This window comes from Thermobia domestica, chromosome 15 (genome assembly GCF_964235325.1).
Source record: "Thermobia domestica chromosome 15, izTheDome1.hap1.1, whole genome shotgun sequence".
Taxonomy (NCBI): Eukaryota; Metazoa; Arthropoda; class Insecta; order Zygentoma; family Lepismatidae; genus Thermobia; species Thermobia domestica.
In genome coordinates, this window is record NC_137468.1 from 2,051,416 (window position 1) to 2,072,511 (window position 21,096).

Consider the following 21,096-nt stretch of genomic DNA (forward strand, 5'->3'; position numbering starts at 1 on the left):
AATAATTTAATCACTCAACAATGACAACTATAAAAAAATGTTTGCCAATTTTGTTTAAAGTTTCTCCTTATTCATCCACTTTCTGTCTCACTTTCAAAATTTTTTCCAGTTGTGCCTGAAACCGTATTATAATAATTTAATCACTCAACAATGACAACTATAAAAAAATGTTTGCCAATTTTGTTTAAAGTTTCTCCTTATTCATCCACTTTCTGTCTCACTTTCAAAATTTTTTCCAGTTGTGCCTGAAACCGTATTATAATAATTTAATCACTCAACAATGACAACTATAAAAAAATGTTTGCCAATTTTGTTTAAAGTTTCTCCTTATTCATCCACTTTCTGTCTCACTTTCAAAATTTTTTCCAGTTGTGCCTGAAACCGTATTATAATAATTTAATCACTCAACAATGACAACTATAAAAAAATGTTTGCCAATTTTGTTTAAAGTTTCTCCTTATTCATCCACTTTCTGTCTCACTTTCAAAATTTTTTCCAGTTGTGCCTGAAACCGTATTATAATAATTTAATCACTCAACAATGACAACTATAAAAAAATGTTTGCCAATTTTGTTTAAAGTTTCTCCTTATTCATCCACTTTCTGTCTCACTTTCAAAATTTTTTCCAGTTGTGCCTGAAACCGTATTATAATAATTTAATCACTCAACAATGACAACTATAAAAAAATGTTTGCCAATTTTGTTTAAAGTTTCTCCTTATTCATCCACTTTCTGTCTCACTTTCAAAATTTTTTCCAGTTGTGCCTGAAACCGTATTATAATAATTTAATCACTCAACAATGACAACTATAAAAAAATGTTTGCCAATTTTGTTTAAAGTTTCTCCTTATTCATCCACTTTCTGTCTCACTTTCAAAATTTTTTCCAGTTGTGCCTGAAACCGTATTATAATAATTTAATCACTCAACAATGACAACTATAAAAAAATGTTTGCCAATTTTGTTTAAAGTTTCTCCTTATTCATCCACTTTCTGTCTCACTTTCAAAATTTTTTCCAGTTGTGCCTGAAACCGTATTATAATAATTTAATCACTCAACAATGACAACTATAAAAAAATGTTTGCCAATTTTGTTTAAAGTTTCTCCTTATTCATCCACTTTCTGTCTCACTTTCAAAATTTTTTCCAGTTGTGCCTGAAACCGTATTATAATAATTTAATCACTCAACAATGACAACTATAAAAAAATGTTTGCCAATTTTGTTTAAAGTTTCTCCTTATTCATCCACTTTCTGTCTCACTTTCAAAATTTTTTCCAGTTGTGCCTGAAACCGTATTATAATAATTTAATCACTCAACAATGACAACTATAAAAAAATGTTTGCCAATTTTGTTTAAAGTTTCTCCTTATTCATCCACTTTCTGTCTCACTTTCAAAATTTTTTCCAGTTGTGCCTGAAACCGTATTATAATAATTTAATCACTCAACAATGACAACTATAAAAAAATGTTTGCCAATTTTGTTTAAAGTTTCTCCTTATTCATCCACTTTCTGTCTCACTTTCAAAATTTTTTCCAGTTGTGCCTGAAACCGTATTATAATAATTTAATCACTCAACAATGACAACTATAAAAAAATGTTTGCCAATTTTGTTTAAAGTTTCTCCTTATTCATCCACTTTCTGTCTCACTTTCAAAATTTTTTCCAGTTGTGCCTGAAACCGTATTATAATAATTTAATCACTCAACAATGACAACTATAAAAAAATGTTTGCCAATTTTGTTTAAAGTTTCTCCTTATTCATCCACTTTCTGTCTCACTTTCAAAATTTTTTCCAGTTGTGCCTGAAACCGTATTATAATAATTTAATCACTCAACAATGACAACTATAAAAAAATGTTTGCCAATTTTGTTTAAAGTTTCTCCTTATTCATCCACTTTCTGTCTCACTTTCAAAATTTTTTCCAGTTGTGCCTGAAACCGTATTATAATAATTTAATCACTCAACAATGACAACTATAAAAAAATGTTTGCCAATTTTGTTTAAAGTTTCTCCTTATTCATCCACTTTCTGTCTCACTTTCAAAATTTTTTCCAGTTGTGCCTGAAACCGTATTATAATAATTTAATCACTCAACAATGACAACTATAAAAAAATGTTTGCCAATTTTGTTTAAAGTTTCTCCTTATTCATCCACTTTCTGTCTCACTTTCAAAATTTTTTCCAGTTGTGCCTGAAACCGTATTATAATAATTTAATCACTCAACAATGACAACTATAAAAAAATGTTTGCCAATTTTGTTTAAAGTTTCTCCTTATTCATCCACTTTCTGTCTCACTTTCAAAATTTTTTCCAGTTGTGCCTGAAACCGTATTATAATAATTTAATCACTCAACAATGACAACTATAAAAAAATGTTTGCCAATTTTGTTTAAAGTTTCTCCTTATTCATCCACTTTCTGTCTCACTTTCAAAATTTTTTCCAGTTGTGCCTGAAACCGTATTATAATAATTTAATCACTCAACAATGACAACTATAAAAAAATGTTTGCCAATTTTGTTTAAAGTTTCTCCTTATTCATCCACTTTCTGTCTCACTTTCAAAATTTTTTCCAGTTGTGCCTGAAACCGTATTATAATAATTTAATCACTCAACAATGACAACTATAAAAAAATGTTTGCCAATTTTGTTTAAAGTTTCTCCTTATTCATCCACTTTCTGTCTCACTTTCAAAATTTTTTCCAGTTGTGCCTGAAACCGTATTATAATAATTTAATCACTCAACAATGACAACTATAAAAAAATGTTTGCCAATTTTGTTTAAAGTTTCTCCTTATTCATCCACTTTCTGTCTCACTTTCAAAATTTTTTCCAGTTGTGCCTGAAACCGTATTATAATAATTTAATCACTCAACAATGACAACTATAAAAAAATGTTTGCCAATTTTGTTTAAAGTTTCTCCTTATTCATCCACTTTCTGTCTCACTTTGAAAATTTTTTCCAGTTGTGCCTGAAACCGTATTATAATAATTTAATCACTCAACAATGACAACTATAAAAAAATGTTTGCCAATTTTGTTTAAAGTTTCTCCTTATTCATCCACTTTCTGTCTCACTTTCAAAATTTTTTCCAGTTGTGCCTGAAACCGTATTATAATAATTTAATCACTCAACAATGACAACTATAAAAAAATGTTTGCCAATTTTGTTTAAAGTTTCTCCTTATTCATCCACTTTCTGTCTCACTTTCAAAATTTTTTCCAGTTGTGCCTGAAACCGTATTATAATAATTTAATCACTCAACAATGACAACTATAAAAAAATGTTTGCCAATTTTGTTTAAAGTTTCTCCTTATTCATCCACTTTCTGTCTCACTTTCAAAATTTTTTCCAGTTGTGCCTGAAACCGTATTATAATAATTTAATCACTCAACAATGACAACTATAAAAAAATGTTTGCCAATTTTGTTTAAAGTTTCTCCTTATTCATCCACTTTCTGTCTCACTTTCAAAATTTTTTCCAGTTGTGCCTGAAACCGTATTATAATAATTTAATCACTCAACAATGACAACTATAAAAAAATGTTTGCCAATTTTGTTTAAAGTTTCTCCTTATTCATCCACTTTCTGTCTCACTTTCAAAATTTTTTCCAGTTGTGCCTGAAACCGTATTATAATAATTTAATCACTCAACAATGACAACTATAAAAAAATGTTTGCCAATTTTGTTTAAAGTTTCTCCTTATTCATCCACTTTCTGTCTCACTTTCAAAATTTTTTCCAGTTGTGCCTGAAACCGTATTATAATAATTTAATCACTCAACAATGACAACTATAAAAAAATGTTTGCCAATTTTGTTTAAAGTTTCTCCTTATTCATCCACTTTCTGTCTCACTTTCAAAATTTTTTCCAGTTGTGCCTGAAACCGTATTATAATAATTTAATCACTCAACAATGACAACTATAAAAAAATGTTTGCCAATTTTGTTTAAAGTTTCTCCTTATTCATCCACTTTCTGTCTCACTTTCAAAATTTTTTCCAGTTGTGCCTGAAACCGTATTATAATAATTTAATCACTCAACAATGACAACTATAAAAAAATGTTTGCCAATTTTGTTTAAAGTTTCTCCTTATTCATCCACTTTCTGTCTCACTTTCAAAATTTTTTCCAGTTGTGCCTGAAACCGTATTATAATAATTTAATCACTCAACAATGACAACTATAAAAAAATGTTTGCCAATTTTGTTTAAAGTTTCTCCTTATTCATCCACTTTCTGTCTCACTTTCAAAATTTTTTCCAGTTGTGCCTGAAACCGTATTATAATAATTTAATCACTCAGCAATGACAACTATAAAAAAATGTTTGCCAATTTTGTTTAAAGTTTCTCCTTATTCATCCACTTTCTGTCTCACTTTCAAAATTTTTTCCAGTTGTGCCTGAAACCGTATTATAATAATTTAATCACTCAACAATGACAACTATAAAAAAATGTTTGCCAATTTTGTTTAAAGTTTCTCCTTATTCATCCACTTTCTGTCTCACTTTCAAAATTTTTTCCAGTTGTGCCTGAAACCGTATTATAATAATTTAATCACTCAACAATGACAACTATAAAAAAATGTTTGCCAATTTTGTTTAAAGTTTCTCCTTATTCATCCACTTTCTGTCTCACTTTCAAAATTTTTTCCAGTTGTGCCTGAAACCGTATTATAATAATTTAATCACTCAACAATGACAACTATAAAAAAATGTTTGCCAATTTTGTTTAAAGTTTCTCCTTATTCATCCACTTTCTGTCTCACTTTCAAAATTTTTTCCAGTTGTGCCTGAAACCGTATTATAATAATTTAATCACTCAACAATGACAACTATAAAAAAATGTTTGCCAATTTTGTTTAAAGTTTCTCCTTATTCATCCACTTTCTGTCTCACTTTCAAAATTTTTCCAGTTAATATTATGTTAAGTCCGAATCTTATACGTAACGAAAAGCCATATGAGGGTCTGTAGTTATGAGAGGAACAGTCAGTTTCCGAAGCTTTCAATTAGGATTGATGTTATCATAAAACAAATGTTATAAATATGTGGGCAGTTACTACCATTATAGATTTGATCGTTTTAAAATAATGTGAGAGATTGTTCCTATTATACCTGCTTATGAATTAAAATTTAAGTATATTGTTCCAATATCTTTATTTATTTTATTTTATTTTATTTATTTCTTTTTTTTTCGGAAAATAGTCATCGTTCCAATAGGAAGTAAATTACTTAGCTGTATATACTAAATGGTGTAAATTTATGGTATTAAAATCTTGTAATAAGTTTTTATAGTCAATATTTGATATTTACCTGCAATTTGAAAGTAGTATCTTCATCACACTAAGACCTTAGAGTTTGGCTTTTATTTGCGGCTTTGAGGGACATTAATTTATTTAACTTAGCCTTAAAGTTTATTAGTTACATATATTATCAATAAAACGGTTAGTTTCTTTATTGAAAGAATACTAAATAGTGATGTAACATTAATCTATTGTGTTTTGTAGGGAATTGAGGTTTCAAATGATTATAATGGTATATAAATTAATACGATATATGTAAATCACATTTAGTGGAAAATGTTTTTTCTGCTGTTTTTATAATAATGATAATTATATATCCTCTACACCTGGACTTCTTTTTAACTTCTCTCCTCTCCCCCACTCCAGTCTTATCACACAAGTGTTGTTTGTACTGAAACTGTGCAGGTGGCAAATTGTCCCATGTAAGTTAAATTGGTGACTGGAAATCCCCCCCCCCAAAAAAAGGCTGTTTTAAAATGTTAAATTACACTCGAATATTAATCTAGCAAACAGTAGGAAATATTTTTCATACTACTACTACTACTACTACTACTACTACTACTACTACTACTACTACTATTATTATTATTATTATTATTATTATTATTATTATTATTATTATTATTATTATTATTACAAGCATCGCCGATTTTCTTCTGACACGGTCTTTTTTGTAGTTTAATATTCCATGATTATGTTTTGAGGCAGTGGCATAGAGAGGGAGGCTCACCCAGCTCGACCCTCCCACTTAGTGCCGTAATATCAAATATGATTTTGAATTCTTATTTGTGATTCCGATGTTTTGATTTTTTTAAAATATAATTTATCATCACAAAATCTATTTTAAAGTCATGTTCAAAAGAATAACTTCTTCATTCTTGACTTATTTTAAACTCAAGGAAATTGTGGAAATTTGAGGCATCAGAAATAATATACTACAATGCAGATATTGCATTTTTTTTCTAACGAAAGTTACCATTGAAGAGACTTTCAAGTGCCAGCGGAATGATCTACCTAGGATTATCCCCATTCTTCACTAATTTAAATCGCAAGCAATATGTATATACACAACGTTGTTCAAAAGCGAATACTTTTCACGAAAGTTATCGTGGAAATAACTTTCAGACTATCGGGAGAATAAGGGGGTCTTGATCTGTTTTAACTACATGCATCGGAATGTTTGTTAAGCCATAAACAAACTATACTCTTTATTATGTCAAAATCTAGCAATTTTTTCGAACGTCTTCATAGAAAATTATTTTCTTATTATATTATTTAAAATATGGAAATCTCAAAGTCGGGTATTTGTTCCCGTTTACCCTACTATTTTCAATCGCAACAAGTGAGGATTGTTTGAATGCGATAAAGAAGATAACTGTAAACATATTTTAATAAAATCGAATAATTTATTCGGTAGGTTTCACTGGAAAATTATTTTGTATGAGCATGTTCAAACGTGCAACATCGGGTAGAATTTACTCCTTTTACCTCACGTAAACTTGATGTATCGCTATCCCAAACAGAGTTATTTCTGCAAGTTGAAGGAAGTATCAATAAAATCGCATGCCGTATGAGAGAGAGAGAGAGAGAGAAACAGCCGTAACAGGAAATTACCTTTCCTGCATATTTTTTATATAAGAATTTGTTTTACACATTATTCTTGGGTTATTAGATTTAAATATTTATTTATGAAATATAAGCAGAATCTCCTGAGTCGTTTTTGATAAAACTGATTCACGTTTGAAAAGATAGTCCAGAAAGATGTCACTCGCAAGAGTTAACTACTACTCCTGAATCTTATAAAAGCCTTAAGTTTCAAGTCTTGTCTCCTATCATTACTAGGAAGTTAATAATATTATGTGTGATGTACTTCGTATTACTTAGTGTACTCTCGAAATTAAATTTATTAGTGATATCTCCTTATTCTGTTAAACATTTAGATTTAAATTTTTTTTATCTTAAGAAAGAAGGTTGCAATGCTGATTTCAGGAAAAAGAGAAAGTTCATTCAACCATGAAACGCCAGTTGTTGAGAGATGTGAAGTGCGATAATGGCTTGCTGAGGCTAGAAACCTGACTAATTATTGAGAGTGTATTTGAAGATCATGGAGATGATAACATGTCCCGTTCAGGGACCGTTTACCCCGAATTTATATTATCCTAACAATAAAGGGCTACGTTTCAGTCTGGATGTCACGCTAATCCTAATAATAACCATTTCAGTAGATGCCGCTACTTGCACAAGTCAATTTGGCGATTTAAAAATACTGACATGATCTGAATGCAAACTTAAAAACTATAGAGTTCCAACTTAATGATTTTAAACTTAAAACTATATAGTTCCAACTTAATGATTTCAAACTTAAAACTATATAGTTTCAACCTACTGATTTCAAACTTAAAAACTATATAGTTCCAACTTACTGATTTCAAACTTAAAAACTATATAGTTCTAACTTAATGATTTCAAACTTAAAACTATAGAGTTCCAACTTAATGATTTCAAACTTAAAACTATATAGTTGCAACTTAATTATTTCAAACTTAATAACTATATAGTTTCAACTTAATTATTTCAAACTTAAAAACTATATAGTTTCAACTTACTGACTTCGAACTTACAAACTATATAGTTCCAACTTAATGATTTCAAACTTAAAACTATATAGTTCCAACTTAATGATTTCAAACTTAAAAACTATATAGTTCCAACTTACTGATTTCAAACTTAAAAACTATATAGTTCCAACTTACTGATTTCAAACTTAAAAACTATATAGTTCCAACTTACTGATTTCAAACTTAAAAACTATATAGTTCCAACTTAATGATTTCAAACTTAAAAACTATATAGTTCCAACTTAATGATTTCAAACTTAAAACTATAGAGTTCCAACTTAATGATTTCAAACTTAAAACTATATAGTTGCAACTTAATTATTTCAAACTTAAAAACTATATAGTTTCAACTTAATTATTTCAAACTTAAAAAATATATAGTTTCAACTTACTGACTTCGAACTTAAAAACTATATAGTTCCAACTTAATGATTTTAAACTTAAAACTATATAGTTCCAACTTAATGATTTCAAACTTAAAAACTATATAGTTCCAACTTACTGATTTCAAACTTAAAAACTATATAGTTCCAGCTTAATGATTTCAAACTTAAAAACTATATAGTTTCAACTTACTGATTTCAAACTTAAAAACTATATAGTTGCAACTTAATTATTTCAAACTTAAAAACTATATAGTTTCAACTTACTGACTTCAAACTTAAAAACTATATAGTTCCAACTTAATGACCAATTCACTATAGATTTGACAACCTTAAAGACAAAACCGCAAGTATTGTCAGGGAAAGCCATTTTTATAAATATATCTTTCCTTACGAAGTCCCGCATCTTTCTCAGAAAGGATCTTTCCTTATATAATCTTAGTGGATTACCTACCAAACGGAAGCACACTTAGTGCGAAGTACTATTCCAAACTTTTGTTTGGCTCATTAAGTTATTGCAAACATTGTCAAAAATCGTCTTGGAAATCTACACAGGAGACTTTTATCACACCAAGACAATCAAAACCCCGCCCTAAGCTTAAATGGTCCCTTGCTCGGATGTTCAGGTGGGGTTACTACACGAAATCTACAAAAGAAAAAAGAAATTAAGATAGGAACATGGGAAGTTAGTAGTCAGTATCTGGTTTACTTTTTGAAAGTTGGTTTAAGCCTATAGAGTGCGTACGATGAATACAATAATAATAATAATCGTAATCTGATTAGTTTGACACAAGTTGAGTTGAGTTGATTTTGAGTTCAGCGTCCCTTTCAGCAGCAAGGCTATATGAGACGTGGACCTACTGATTAACGTGGAATCCGAACCACATGAGCTCCCGCCGGGAATCGAGTCCGGGTCTCCCATGCTAAAGACGCGTACGCTAACCGCTGAGCCACGGAGCTCCCTAGTTTGACACAAGATACGATCCGTTTGTGAGCTTACATTATCTCTGCTAAGGAACTCTACGTTTCTTAAAGCACACACAGACAATCTTGTAATCAAATGGAAAATGCCTTGGTCGCTGTGCATATGGTCTGGCGGTGAGATACTTGCTTCGTCTGGTAATTCGGGTCCCACTTTACTCAGTTAGTTCTATTTAGTATATGATTGTTTGGTGCAGAAAAGGGACCTCAAATTCCATTCTTCAATCAATTAATGAATAGAGACGGCTTCGACATAAATATTTTTTTCTATATTTTCCTTCATGGTTATTACTTCTCCTTCACCCTACACAGAATCCAATCAATCGACCAGTTAGGCCATACAGATTGTTAAATTTGTAAATATTTTATAGCACTTTTAAAATCAAGAATACTCCTATCTATGATATTTGTATAGAAAGAAATCGATCTTTCTAAATATAACTTATCTTCGGGGGTTATTCAAACTTTTTTTTTTTTAAATATTTACTTCTACTGTTGATACATCGTTTCCAACTTGTCATTCACGGCTGGAACACATAAAAGAATACACTTTTCGGAATAGTCTTAAGAGGCCCTATCACTGCGAAATTAAAATACCTCTAATTTTACAGTAATCGTGTGATATCTTCCAATAAATTAAAGATACTCGAAAAATGGAACGAGACCTTTCTAGACAATATTATTTTACGTCAGATACCGTTATCACGACTCACTTATCTGCTTTCGATTTTCAACCATTTAGAAAATAGACATTTATTTTCGCGTTTCTAAATAACTGCAAACGGAAAGCTACTAGGTGACTCGTGGTAACGATAACTCATGCAAAATAACATTGCCTAGGGAGGTCTTGTTCCACTTTTCAATTATCTTTTATCTATTTGAAGATACCGCGTAATTACTGTAAAATTAGCTGTATTTTAATTTCGCAGTGATAGAGCCTCTTAAGGTGTAGCGAATATTTTGTTATCTGTTCAGTGGATTGAAAACGGCCACCTTTCAGGGTGGATTTCAACTTGGGGAGCAGAAAAATATCTGCAGATGCTAAATCAGACGAGTAGGTTGCTTGAACTACAATAGTCGCATTATTCTTCGCCTAAAACACCCTAATGAGGAGCACGAGTGACTAGAAGCATCATGGTGCAGTATCCATGTTCTATTTTATGATATCTTCTTCCTCGGATGCCTAATCATTTCTAAATAATGCTCTCTCTCTTCATGTTTTTTAAATCTGGTACGTATTCATACTGAACAGCACCACAAACGTAAAAGAAAAACTAAGTGTTAGTTTAATGTTTGAGCAACTTTGACGTGCTTTACTGTCTCTCAGCGAAGTTTTCCCTATCCATTGATTGTATCTTCGTTTCAATATCATAACTAGAGCAACCCAAAAGCATAAAAAGCATGATAGCAATTTAGACGTATGGTTGGTACCTTGAACATGGTTGTGGTTGTCTGAGTGCCCAGAAGAAACTAATTTTAAAAGCATAATAAAGCATAATTTTAGAAAATAAAGCATAAAGCATAATTTAAAATATGTAGCATAATTCTTGGAAAATTCTATTTAACTACAAGTTTAACATATACTATATTAATATTTAAAAAAAAATATTTACAATGCAAAATCATTGAGAACATAACAATGCAACAATGAAAAACTTATTTTTATTTCTGTAAATTTTTTGGTGTAATCCTTTCCTGTGGAGAAAAGAAAAAAAAGAAAAGAAGAAAACTTTCCGCCAACAATGAATAGTACACAACAACTCCACACTATATTGTTATGTGTACCTCTCGAACTTGAGCACTTTCTGTACTTTTTGTGCACCTTTCTGTATACTTTCCCTTTCTGTATATATGCACCTCTAAGGTGCACACAAATGATAGAAAAAAAACTGATTCCAGCAAAGCATGTCTCTTTGCAGTGCATTAAGTAGAAAGTTCATTAAATATGAAAGAAATTGCTCCATAAAATATTAATAAATAGATCAAGATATTTAGAATATTTAATGTGCAGTAAATATTATGCATTATACACGATTAATGTAAAACAATGATTGAAATTAACACTAAAGCATAATAAAGGATAATTTGTAAAAAAAATAAAGCATAATTAAACAGAAAATAAAGCATAATGTGGGTTGCTCTAATGGTAACCATAAACCCAAGTCTCGTTACTTGTTATGATGTTTTTCTGGAAAGTAACGTCTTCGTTTGCACGACTCAAAAGATCTTCACAGATGCCCACGTATGCTTCTTCTTGTTCATTTGTTAGCAGCAGTGGGAAGAACTTTCCTGCGATACGATTCATATTAATTTTTTCAACTAAGATCACATGGCAAGGCGACGTGCTGACTTCTACTTCCTCAGCTATATCGTGGACGGTAAAAAGATTATTTTTCTATACAAAATCGCGCAGTTTTTGAACTTCGTCAGCACATTATATTGATGGACATCCAGATTTCGCTTTGTATCCGATGGACGTTATTCCTGCTTTGAAATACTGGAACGAGTCATAACAATGGGTTTGGCCCCTACATTCTTCTATGTACACTTCTTATAACGTGTTCTAACTTTCTGTAAAAGTCTTATCCTATTTGAAACAACATTTCATAGACTCAAGATAATCTTCAAAATTTTTCTAGGACTACAATGATACAAGGCAGTATAATTCAATACCGTTAAAATACTTGGGAAGAATCACATTTCGCGATGTTTGAAAGCAGAAAGTCAAATACAGTGCTGTTGATCGCTTTTTTTTTTTTTTTTTTTGGATAGACCTCATCTTGTAGATGTGTTCGTGGATACGAAAATACTTTTATTTTAGTTGCAGATGACGGATAAAATTGCAAATGCTAATGAACACACGGAAATATTTATGTTTACTCTTTGAAGTATTATTAATTATATCTTCTTGTAGTAAAATGTGATTACCCTTTTGGGACACACAATCGCCAGAGCATAACTGTGTTTGTTATTTTTCTTTGCTTTGAACATTCTATGTATTTAACATGGAAAGCAAATGTATTTTTTTAAAGGCGCCATTCTTCCTGAAGAAATTTTTTTTATCCCCATTTTACTTTTATGACCACTCATGCCTTTTGAGTATTGAAAATTAAATAGCAATGCGTTCTGAAATTAGTTGACATACAGTATTACGAACTTGGCAATCTTTTTTTTTCCCCGCCCCCAGAAATTGGCTTTAAGTAAGTTCGTTTTGTCCATAATTTCACAACTTTTGACTGCAAGGGTTCAGAAGCGTCATTTCAGATTTTGCTCAGCCAATTGGGTAAAACCTTTCCATATAAATAAGAAAAAGTGAAATGAAATCTTTTAGTTTAACGTCCCACGATTATGCTCTTTTAGGCTAAGGGAGACGATGATTAAAGCAAGTGAATGATTATGTAAGAATTCGTGGAATGAGAAACTGGGAGGAAAAGACAGGACTCCGAGAAAACTCACGGACACGATGTTGTCCACCACAAACTTACTTGGTCGGAAATCGTACTAGGGACCCCACACACAGAGGTAAGCTCTTTACCACTGAGCCACCGTGCCCTTACATATAAATACAGTTTCACGTTTTTAATTGCATTATCATACCGATTAAAAATGTATATAATTTCACCCTGTAGCACCAAATGACGCCCCTACATTAGTTGATCTTGAAGCAGGACAGAATAATTAACACTTCTGACCAGAGTATATACAGTTATTTATTAAAAACTAGAATACAGTGCAACGGTTTCGACAACTTAACGTTGTCTTCCTCACACACTAACTGCCGAAGTGTTATTCTATTAGTGAGTTCCAGAGTCGTGATGGATAGAGTTGCATGAAGCAGGATGCGGAATCCTGGGAGAATTGAGAGGGAATTCCTTCTACTTAATATTTTTGGAAAAAAAAATTATACCTTACTAAAAACTTACTGTGGATGAATAAAATTATATTACTGTCAAAAGCTTACAAATTAATTACAGTAACTCATATACAGGGTTTATTAACATAAATTTGTGTTGTAGCCTAATTAATAGCTGAAGTAATTATTAACGGTATCGAGGTCCCTCGTGGCTAAGCGGTTAGCATACGCGCCTTTGGCACGGGAGACTCGGGTTCGATTCTCGGTGGAACTAATGTGGTTTGGATCCCACGTTAAACTGTAGGTCCACGTCTCATATAGCCTCGCTGCTGAACGAGGACACTAACTCAAAAAATCAAATCAAATCAAATGAGCAGTATTCCTAGTCTTAAGTAATATAGTAATTATGGATGTAAATGTAAAGTCTCCATGTCGAAACATTCTAGTACAAAGATTTTTTCTTTTTTCTTTTTTTTTTCTTTTTTTTTTTACACTTTCGTCTTTCACTCCTCCATTTCAACTGTTATGAGTTGGTTTTCAGTTTAACGCTCCTTTCAGCAGCGAGGCTATATGAGACGGGACCAACTGATCAACGTGAGATCCGAACCACAGCTCCCAGCAGGAATCAAACCAGGGTCTCCCACGCCAAAGGCGAGTACTCTAACCGCCTAGCCATGAAGGAGCTCTTTCGACTGTTATGATTTGGCACCCTCCCAAGAAGGAATTATGTTTATGTTTGGTTCACATTTTATTGATACATTACCGTAGGACTCGCAAAACCACAACGGAAGAATTTACAATTATTATGATGGAAAATAGTTTTGAAATCATAGATAGCCTCTCGTAATTGTTCTGAATGCCGATGCGATATTTTATATACGCACAGACTTCTATTTATGTGTTATGTTGGTTAATAATAAAAATGAAGTTGCAACTTACCTGTTCGAACGCATTCCTCACTGAGACACACCCTTGCGTATGGGGCTGCAACAGAACAACAAACATTATTATTATTTACAGAAATTCACTCATAAGAAAAGTTTAGTTTTAGTGAGATAATACCTTTGACCAGGGGCGGATCCAGGGAGGGGCGATTGGGGTGATGGTCCCATGGAAGAGGAAACTCTCTTATTTTATATATAAGCCTAAATAAAACTCATCCCAGAGTTTGCTCCTCTTAAAAGTAGCTCTAAGTAGCAGTATTACAATCCACCGCTCTCACCCCGGAAGTCCGTCCTCGATCCGCCCCTGTCTTTGACAGGGCAGTAGTTGACCCATCACTTTAAATTGTAAAACATTAAAAAATTACTACTTATAATAATATGAGCTCCATTCAGAACAAAGGGAACGTTTTCTTTGAATCATAACAAATGAAGTTCAACCTTCCAGTTTAACGTCCTACGCTTATGCCCTTTAGCCTAAGGGAGACGGTGAGTAAGGTAAGTGAATGATTATGGAATATTTGGTGGAATGAGAATGTGGGAGGAAACGGCAGTACCACGAGAAAAGCCATGGACATGTTGTCTACCACAAGTTTAATTGGCTGGGTTTCGAACCAGAGACCCCACACACCAGAGGTATGCCCCTACCACTGAGCCACCGTGCCCTCTCTAAATAACCAACGACAGATGATGTGTGCAAAATATTTATCATGAAGAAAGTACATTCATGTCCAAAATTATTGTCGCATGTCTATAAATATGTTGTAGGAATATAATTTGATAACGAATTCGCCCGGTATTTCTTATATATGTTAGTATGTGTAGAATTGGCAAAGACATGTATGTGGCAAATTTCATGTCAAAAGAGCAGTAAATAAGAACAATAAATCGAAAATAAAACTTTCTTGTGCATTTAGCAACATTTTGTTTTACTCTAATTTTCGTATTTATAATTCTTTCCCTATGAAGTTTACCACAAATATACATTTCCCGATTATACACATAGTATCAGTATTAAAAGTACCCAGCAAAATCATTATGAAATTATATTCTTAGAAGAAGACAGTTATAGATATGCGACAATCATTTTGGACATGAGTGTACATACACGTATTATATAAAAGTTTTGTTAATATATGATATACGCAGTGCTGTAGTCCTAAAATTTTCAGAGGGTATACACTGCTTTGAGATCATCTATGATTGTCATAAAAGACATAGAAGGATTTTTTTAATGAACAATGTAAATCATATGTATTAATTAATTCAATTAAAATATAACCAATACATTACTGTTTTATACTCTAAAAGCATTTTATGTTATTTCCTTCTAAACATTATTATTCAAGTCTATATCGTATGCTAAAATAAGAATTATGAGTGAATATCAAATGATGTGTTATTAGACGATATTAAACTATCATGAAACAAAACAACACAAGGAATATGGTTTATACAGAATAATAATTAAAAGCTAGGAAGAAAGATAGCACAAATAAACAACTATTAAAGAATCTCATTACTATTTCCAGGACTCCCTTTATTGGCCAGAAATCTCGGAAGATAGTTTGTAAAGTCATAATGTCGGGCATTAATATTTTTGTACAATATGAAAGCCTTAGAAAGAAATACGTATACAAACTTGTAGCCTGATTATGTAATACAGGGCTACTCTTGAGACGCTACCGTGGGTTGAGAGCATATTTTTCTCTCCTCGTTTTAGCATGGTAGCTGAAGTAAGAAATAGTTGTTATTACTTTCAGTGTTGCCAAATGGGAAATCAAATTATTACTAGTCTACTCAACATTGAAAGGGAAAAAAAGTTGTAGTTTTAAGATCACCACATAGCACACAGTCAACCTCTTTAAGGTAAAAGACATACTGGTAAATAGAATGGCATAAAAAATAGTGCAGCGACTGGGGAGGCAAAACTCTCAGTAAGCTCAGGAAGCCTGCGAACAGGACTCGTTTTATCTCTATTATACTGTACAGAACAAATCAAAATGATGTACCCAATTTCAGAAATCTATTATGTGAAACCTAATAAACATATGTTATTGTGAGACATGCGCTTCGAAAGGTTAAGTTTCATAATTTCTTGTTTCCAAGCAGTGTTGCCATTTTCTATTGCTAAGAATCATAGAGAATAGAGATCTTTTTATTCGGCAGGAGATACACTATCGGCTTGATGCGTGCCGTATTACGCGTGGTGCTCACATACAACACTTGAAAAAAACTTTGAGAGTTTGCCTTTCCTATGTCTTACAATAACATGTGTTTGTTGGATTTTACAGAATAAAATCCCTCAGTTTGACTTGCATTGTATATTGAGGCCTTTCGGAAGACAAGGGTGACAATGCAATGGATGAATTATTACTATTAATGTAGTCTATAATCAATATTTGAATAGGAATCTTCATTTCTCAATATACCGAGTGTGATTATTCACAGAGATGACCTTGACAGGTACGCTCTTGTCTCATTTACGAATAAGAAATCTTGGAATAGCTGTAAAAGCACACTTGGCGAATTGGCCCTTCTCTGACGGAACACCTCTCATAAAACAAGTGACTGACTGACATAAATGCGAAGGCTAAAGGGCTTAAAGTGGAAACTTAAAATTTCGACAGTACATACACAATAAAAAAATGAGGTGTTAAATTAACAGAAAATTACTACCACTTTAGGGTGTTACTGGTGTGTTATTTTAACACCAAGGACATCGTCTTCTGAGCATATCAGAAATAACAAGTAACTGTCAGTGACAATTTGCATTGGATTTTATTGTTTTCTTTAATCAAACCTTTACGTAGTATATTTGGCATTTATGTCAAGTAAGCAGTAACGTACTATCTTTTCTGTAAACGGTCACGAAAATAGCTTAGTAAGACTATTAATTGTCTGGCAACAGTTACATGAGTAGCCGTTCTGCTATCTGTTGTTCTTATCTGTTTTTCTTATGTGCTAGGATATAAGAACAACAGATGGCAAAACTACTACTCATATAACTGTTATCAGACAATTCATAGGCTTACTAAACTATTTTCATCATCGATAGGAGCAAAACATATTACGTTATTCCTTATTTGACATAAATGACAAATATAGTGCATAAAGTTGCTTACTGCAAACAATAAACTCCAAATTCAAATTCTCACTGACAATTACTAGTTACTTCTGATATGCTCGGAAGGCGATAAATTAACACTCAAGTAACACGCTTAAGTGGTGGATATTTTGTGTTGTTTTAACACCTCATTTTTTGTTGTGTAGGTTTCGTGACATAAGGTAACAGTAAGCATGGATTTTTGGAAATTCGACGTGGAAGTAGGTAGAGGAATAGGGCTGTAGTCATTATAATAAACTATCAATATCTCGCAATACTTTAAAGCTAGAGACACGGAATTGGGTATTTAGACATTTTACTCAAAATAATTAACATGCATTTCCTCGTTTTTTTGATATTTAACTTGAAGGGAAGAACATGAGGAAAGGGAAAGGAATAGGGATTGCATATATTACTATAACACGCCCATATTCAGTGGCGGATCAAGCCTGGGGCCGGGGGGACTAGGCCTCCCACTTTTTGAGTGACAAAAATAACTGAAGTATTATTAATATATTTTTGAAAGTTTATAGTACGCGTTGCGTTTTATTCTTTATTGGAAAAGAATATTAGATGTTTCTAGTTTATGTTAACAAAGTGCGTAAACGGATTTTCAAATTAAAGTGATTTGTGGGCCGCTGTGGCTTAATAGTAGAGCGTTCATCTCTGGTGCATGGGGTCCTTGGTTCGATTCCAATTCGCGCCAAGTAAGCTTTGTGGTGGACAAACACCGTGTGCGTTGGTTTTCTCGGGGTTCTCCCATTTTTTTATTCCACCATTTCATTCATTTCTTATCATTACCGTCTCCTATAGCCTAGACGACATAAGTATGGAACGTAAAACTTAAAGATTACATTTCATTTCAGTTTAAAATGATTTCCGTAAACTTATTATATACTTATCATCGTCTGGATTCTTATCTCCCCCCAGTTTCTGCCTTACCTTCTAGATCCACCACTGCTCATATTTCTGAATTCCTTAAGATTAAAAACATGAAATTTGGTATTTAGATTTTTAACTTATAGTGATTAGACATGGCTTAAACTTTTGTTGATATTTGCCCTAAAAAGAAGAAAAAAGTTGGAAAGCGAAAGGGTTAGGAGCTGCAATAATTACTATGAGATGTATATACATATCTTAGAATTGCTTGAGGTAGGAGACAAAAATTTGGAATATGGACTTTTCATTTAGAATAATTAAAAGGTATTTCAGTGTTGTTTGTTATTTGTAATACAAGGGACGGAAAAAGGTGTTAAGCACACCTGGTGAAGGGGCATTTCAATTATTACAATAAGATGTTCACATCTCGAAATTCTTTATAGACCAAAAGATGCCAGCCTTGGAATGTACTAGAAGGAAACCAAATATTTAAAATTATTTTCTTATTTGTAAGCATGAGTGTGAATAAGAAATGAAAGTCTGCCATTTGAGTGTGTTAACTTTTGGCAGAAATATCCCTTGAAATTTGGGACTTTTTTTTTTTTTTTTTTAAATATGTACTGAGAGGTAACCCGATAAAATATTGTTTACTTCAAAGTCCGTAACTGGAATGTAAGAAAAAAGACAATTTGCCATTTTGTTCACTTAACTTTCACTTTGACAGACGAACATAAACTTTTCACTTTAGTAACGCAAGCTAGTAATGGAAGCTAACCTTTGGAAAGATACACAAAAGATTGCATACTTATCTTTCTGTCAAGAAATAAAAGTCTGCCATCTTGTTCACTTAACTTTCACTGTGGTAGACAAACTTAAAGTTCTTACTTTGATCGAAGTAGTGGTGGGTTGTTATAAGTGAAACAACTTTTTGAGCTGCACCATCTAATTCTAGTATTCTTGTGTATATATGCGTTTCTAATGCTACAGCATATCAACATATATCTAATAGTGAGAGCTGGCCCTAGGCAATTTGCCGTCCCATGCAATGACATCATTTCCCGTCCCCTATCTCCAGAAAGAACAAACCCTAAAAGGCATGATTTTAAGTATGCTACCCCATCGCGAAGAACGACGGGGAGGGAAAGTGCACTCGCACTCAGAGAAATACAATCTTCAAGTTTTACGTCCCGGCTAGGCTAAAGGAAACGGTGATGATGAGTTTTGAATGAAATGGAATGAAGAAAGTGGGATTAAACGGGATAACCTCGAGAAAATCTACCTACCCAATGTTTGCCCACCATAAAGTTCAGTTGGTGCAAGCTGGGATCGAATCAAGGACTCCATGCATCAGAAGTGAACGCTCTACCACTGAATCGCACTCAGAAAGGCCTAAACGGTACAAACAAGCTAGTTGTGTCTGTTTTCTTCTTTAAATAATTTATGATGTTAGTGAAAGATAAAGCAAATGCATCTGCAGAGTTAAAATGGTAATCCTTTTTTTTTTATTGAATTCGATATCGAGCTTCAATTTCAATATATCAGTTTGCAATTCCAGAACTCTTTTATCTTTATTTCTTGTTTTTCCTTCTACTTCTGTTAAAAAAATTAAAGAAAAAACTTGTTTTCACCTTCAATCTGATAAGGAACTTGTTTATGACAAAGTCAAGACTAGTTTTCATATCGAAACTATGATAATTAACTAAATGGAACAGGTGTTCGCTACTGTTCGAGAATTGAGTTCTTATATTTGACAACAATTAAGCAATTCATGATGGAATTTGTTTATCCATTTGCTTTGGCACTGTCCATGTAACCTTAAACTAATGAGACCTAAACATAATTTATGAATGTAGTATTCAAATGGAAGGTGAACTTAGTAAATTCAACTAAAATCATCATGAAATCTGTTTCCAATCAGAAATATTTATTTTAAATAATACTATTATGATGACAGATTTTCCTGACCTTCGAAATGCACGTGTTGGATATGTGGTAAAGCCGGCCCTGCTAATAGTAATGACTATATCTATATTCTACAAGTAATTATGTAAAACTCGTTCAGTCAATTTTTACTGTAACAAACAAGGTTCAAACGCAATATGACCTGTTGCAATGATCATTTTTCAACACGAATAATTAATAATGGGAGATTGTGAAATAATAACAACATATATATTGGTTATAATGTGTATAGAGACGTTGTTATATTAAAATCAGACTAATTACTTACGATACTTTCTTCTCGTCTTTGGAAATAGCGCCTAAGGTTCAGTTTCGACCTTACTTTCTTTTCTTTCGCTACATTTCTACTAAAAATGTTTATTTAGTTGGATGTTTGTAGTTATTACAATAACATGCGGAAGATAATTACAAAAAATTACAAAAGTGATTCTATAGACTGACAGGTTAAATGAAAAATAAATTAAGCTTAGTCCTCATCATTGGATGAACCATCCTCTGAAACGGCTGAATTCGTCCTCTCTATTCTTATTCTGATTTCCTTTTGGATGTCTTCGTTGACAATAATATTTGCCAACGTTTCTAGCATGAAATTTCCTTCGTTATAGTTCTTTGTAATTTTTTATACAAAGGAAGGTTCTAAGAAACAAGATCTTGCGTCATAGCCTATGCTATGCTATGCTATGCTGAACAAATGTAATGAGACCCTTTTATGTGTAAAGTCACAAGACTCCCACAAGGTAGCACTAAATAACTGCCGATTCCTTTGATTCCATATTTTAACGAGTTCCTTCCTCCTTGAGGGCTTTTTTGTACGTGTCTATAAAAAGGTGAGGACGTAAGTGGTTGACATATTTTATTGGGTATTTTTATATACGTTTCGCACATATTCCTCTATGTTAGTAATAATTTCTTCTCTTGGAAACCAATGTCTCAATTCTGCAAGAGTAGTTTTGATAGATTCCATTGTTTCTCTATAGTTTAAAACGGAGCACTTTCATTTGGTTGAATGCAGGATTGCAGTCACAGCCAGGTAAGATGTTGAAGTTTGGTAACGCTTTACACAACTT

The 21,096-nt window shown here is 32.3% G+C and overlaps 1 protein-coding gene across 2 annotated transcripts in view; it reads right to left on the reverse strand.

The window, feature by feature from the left end:
- The window catches only part of LOC145672034 (neprilysin-1-like), a 134,105-nt gene that overhangs the window by 95,262 nt on the left and 17,747 nt on the right, over window positions 1-21,096 (reverse strand). For both annotated transcript variants that reach the window (XM_081741239.1, XM_081741237.1), the window contains exon 2: window positions 14,081-14,125. In XM_081741239.1, the coding sequence (XP_081597365.1) occupies window positions 14,081-14,125 (45 nt within the window). The remainder of the gene's footprint in view (window positions 1-14,080; window positions 14,126-21,096) is intronic.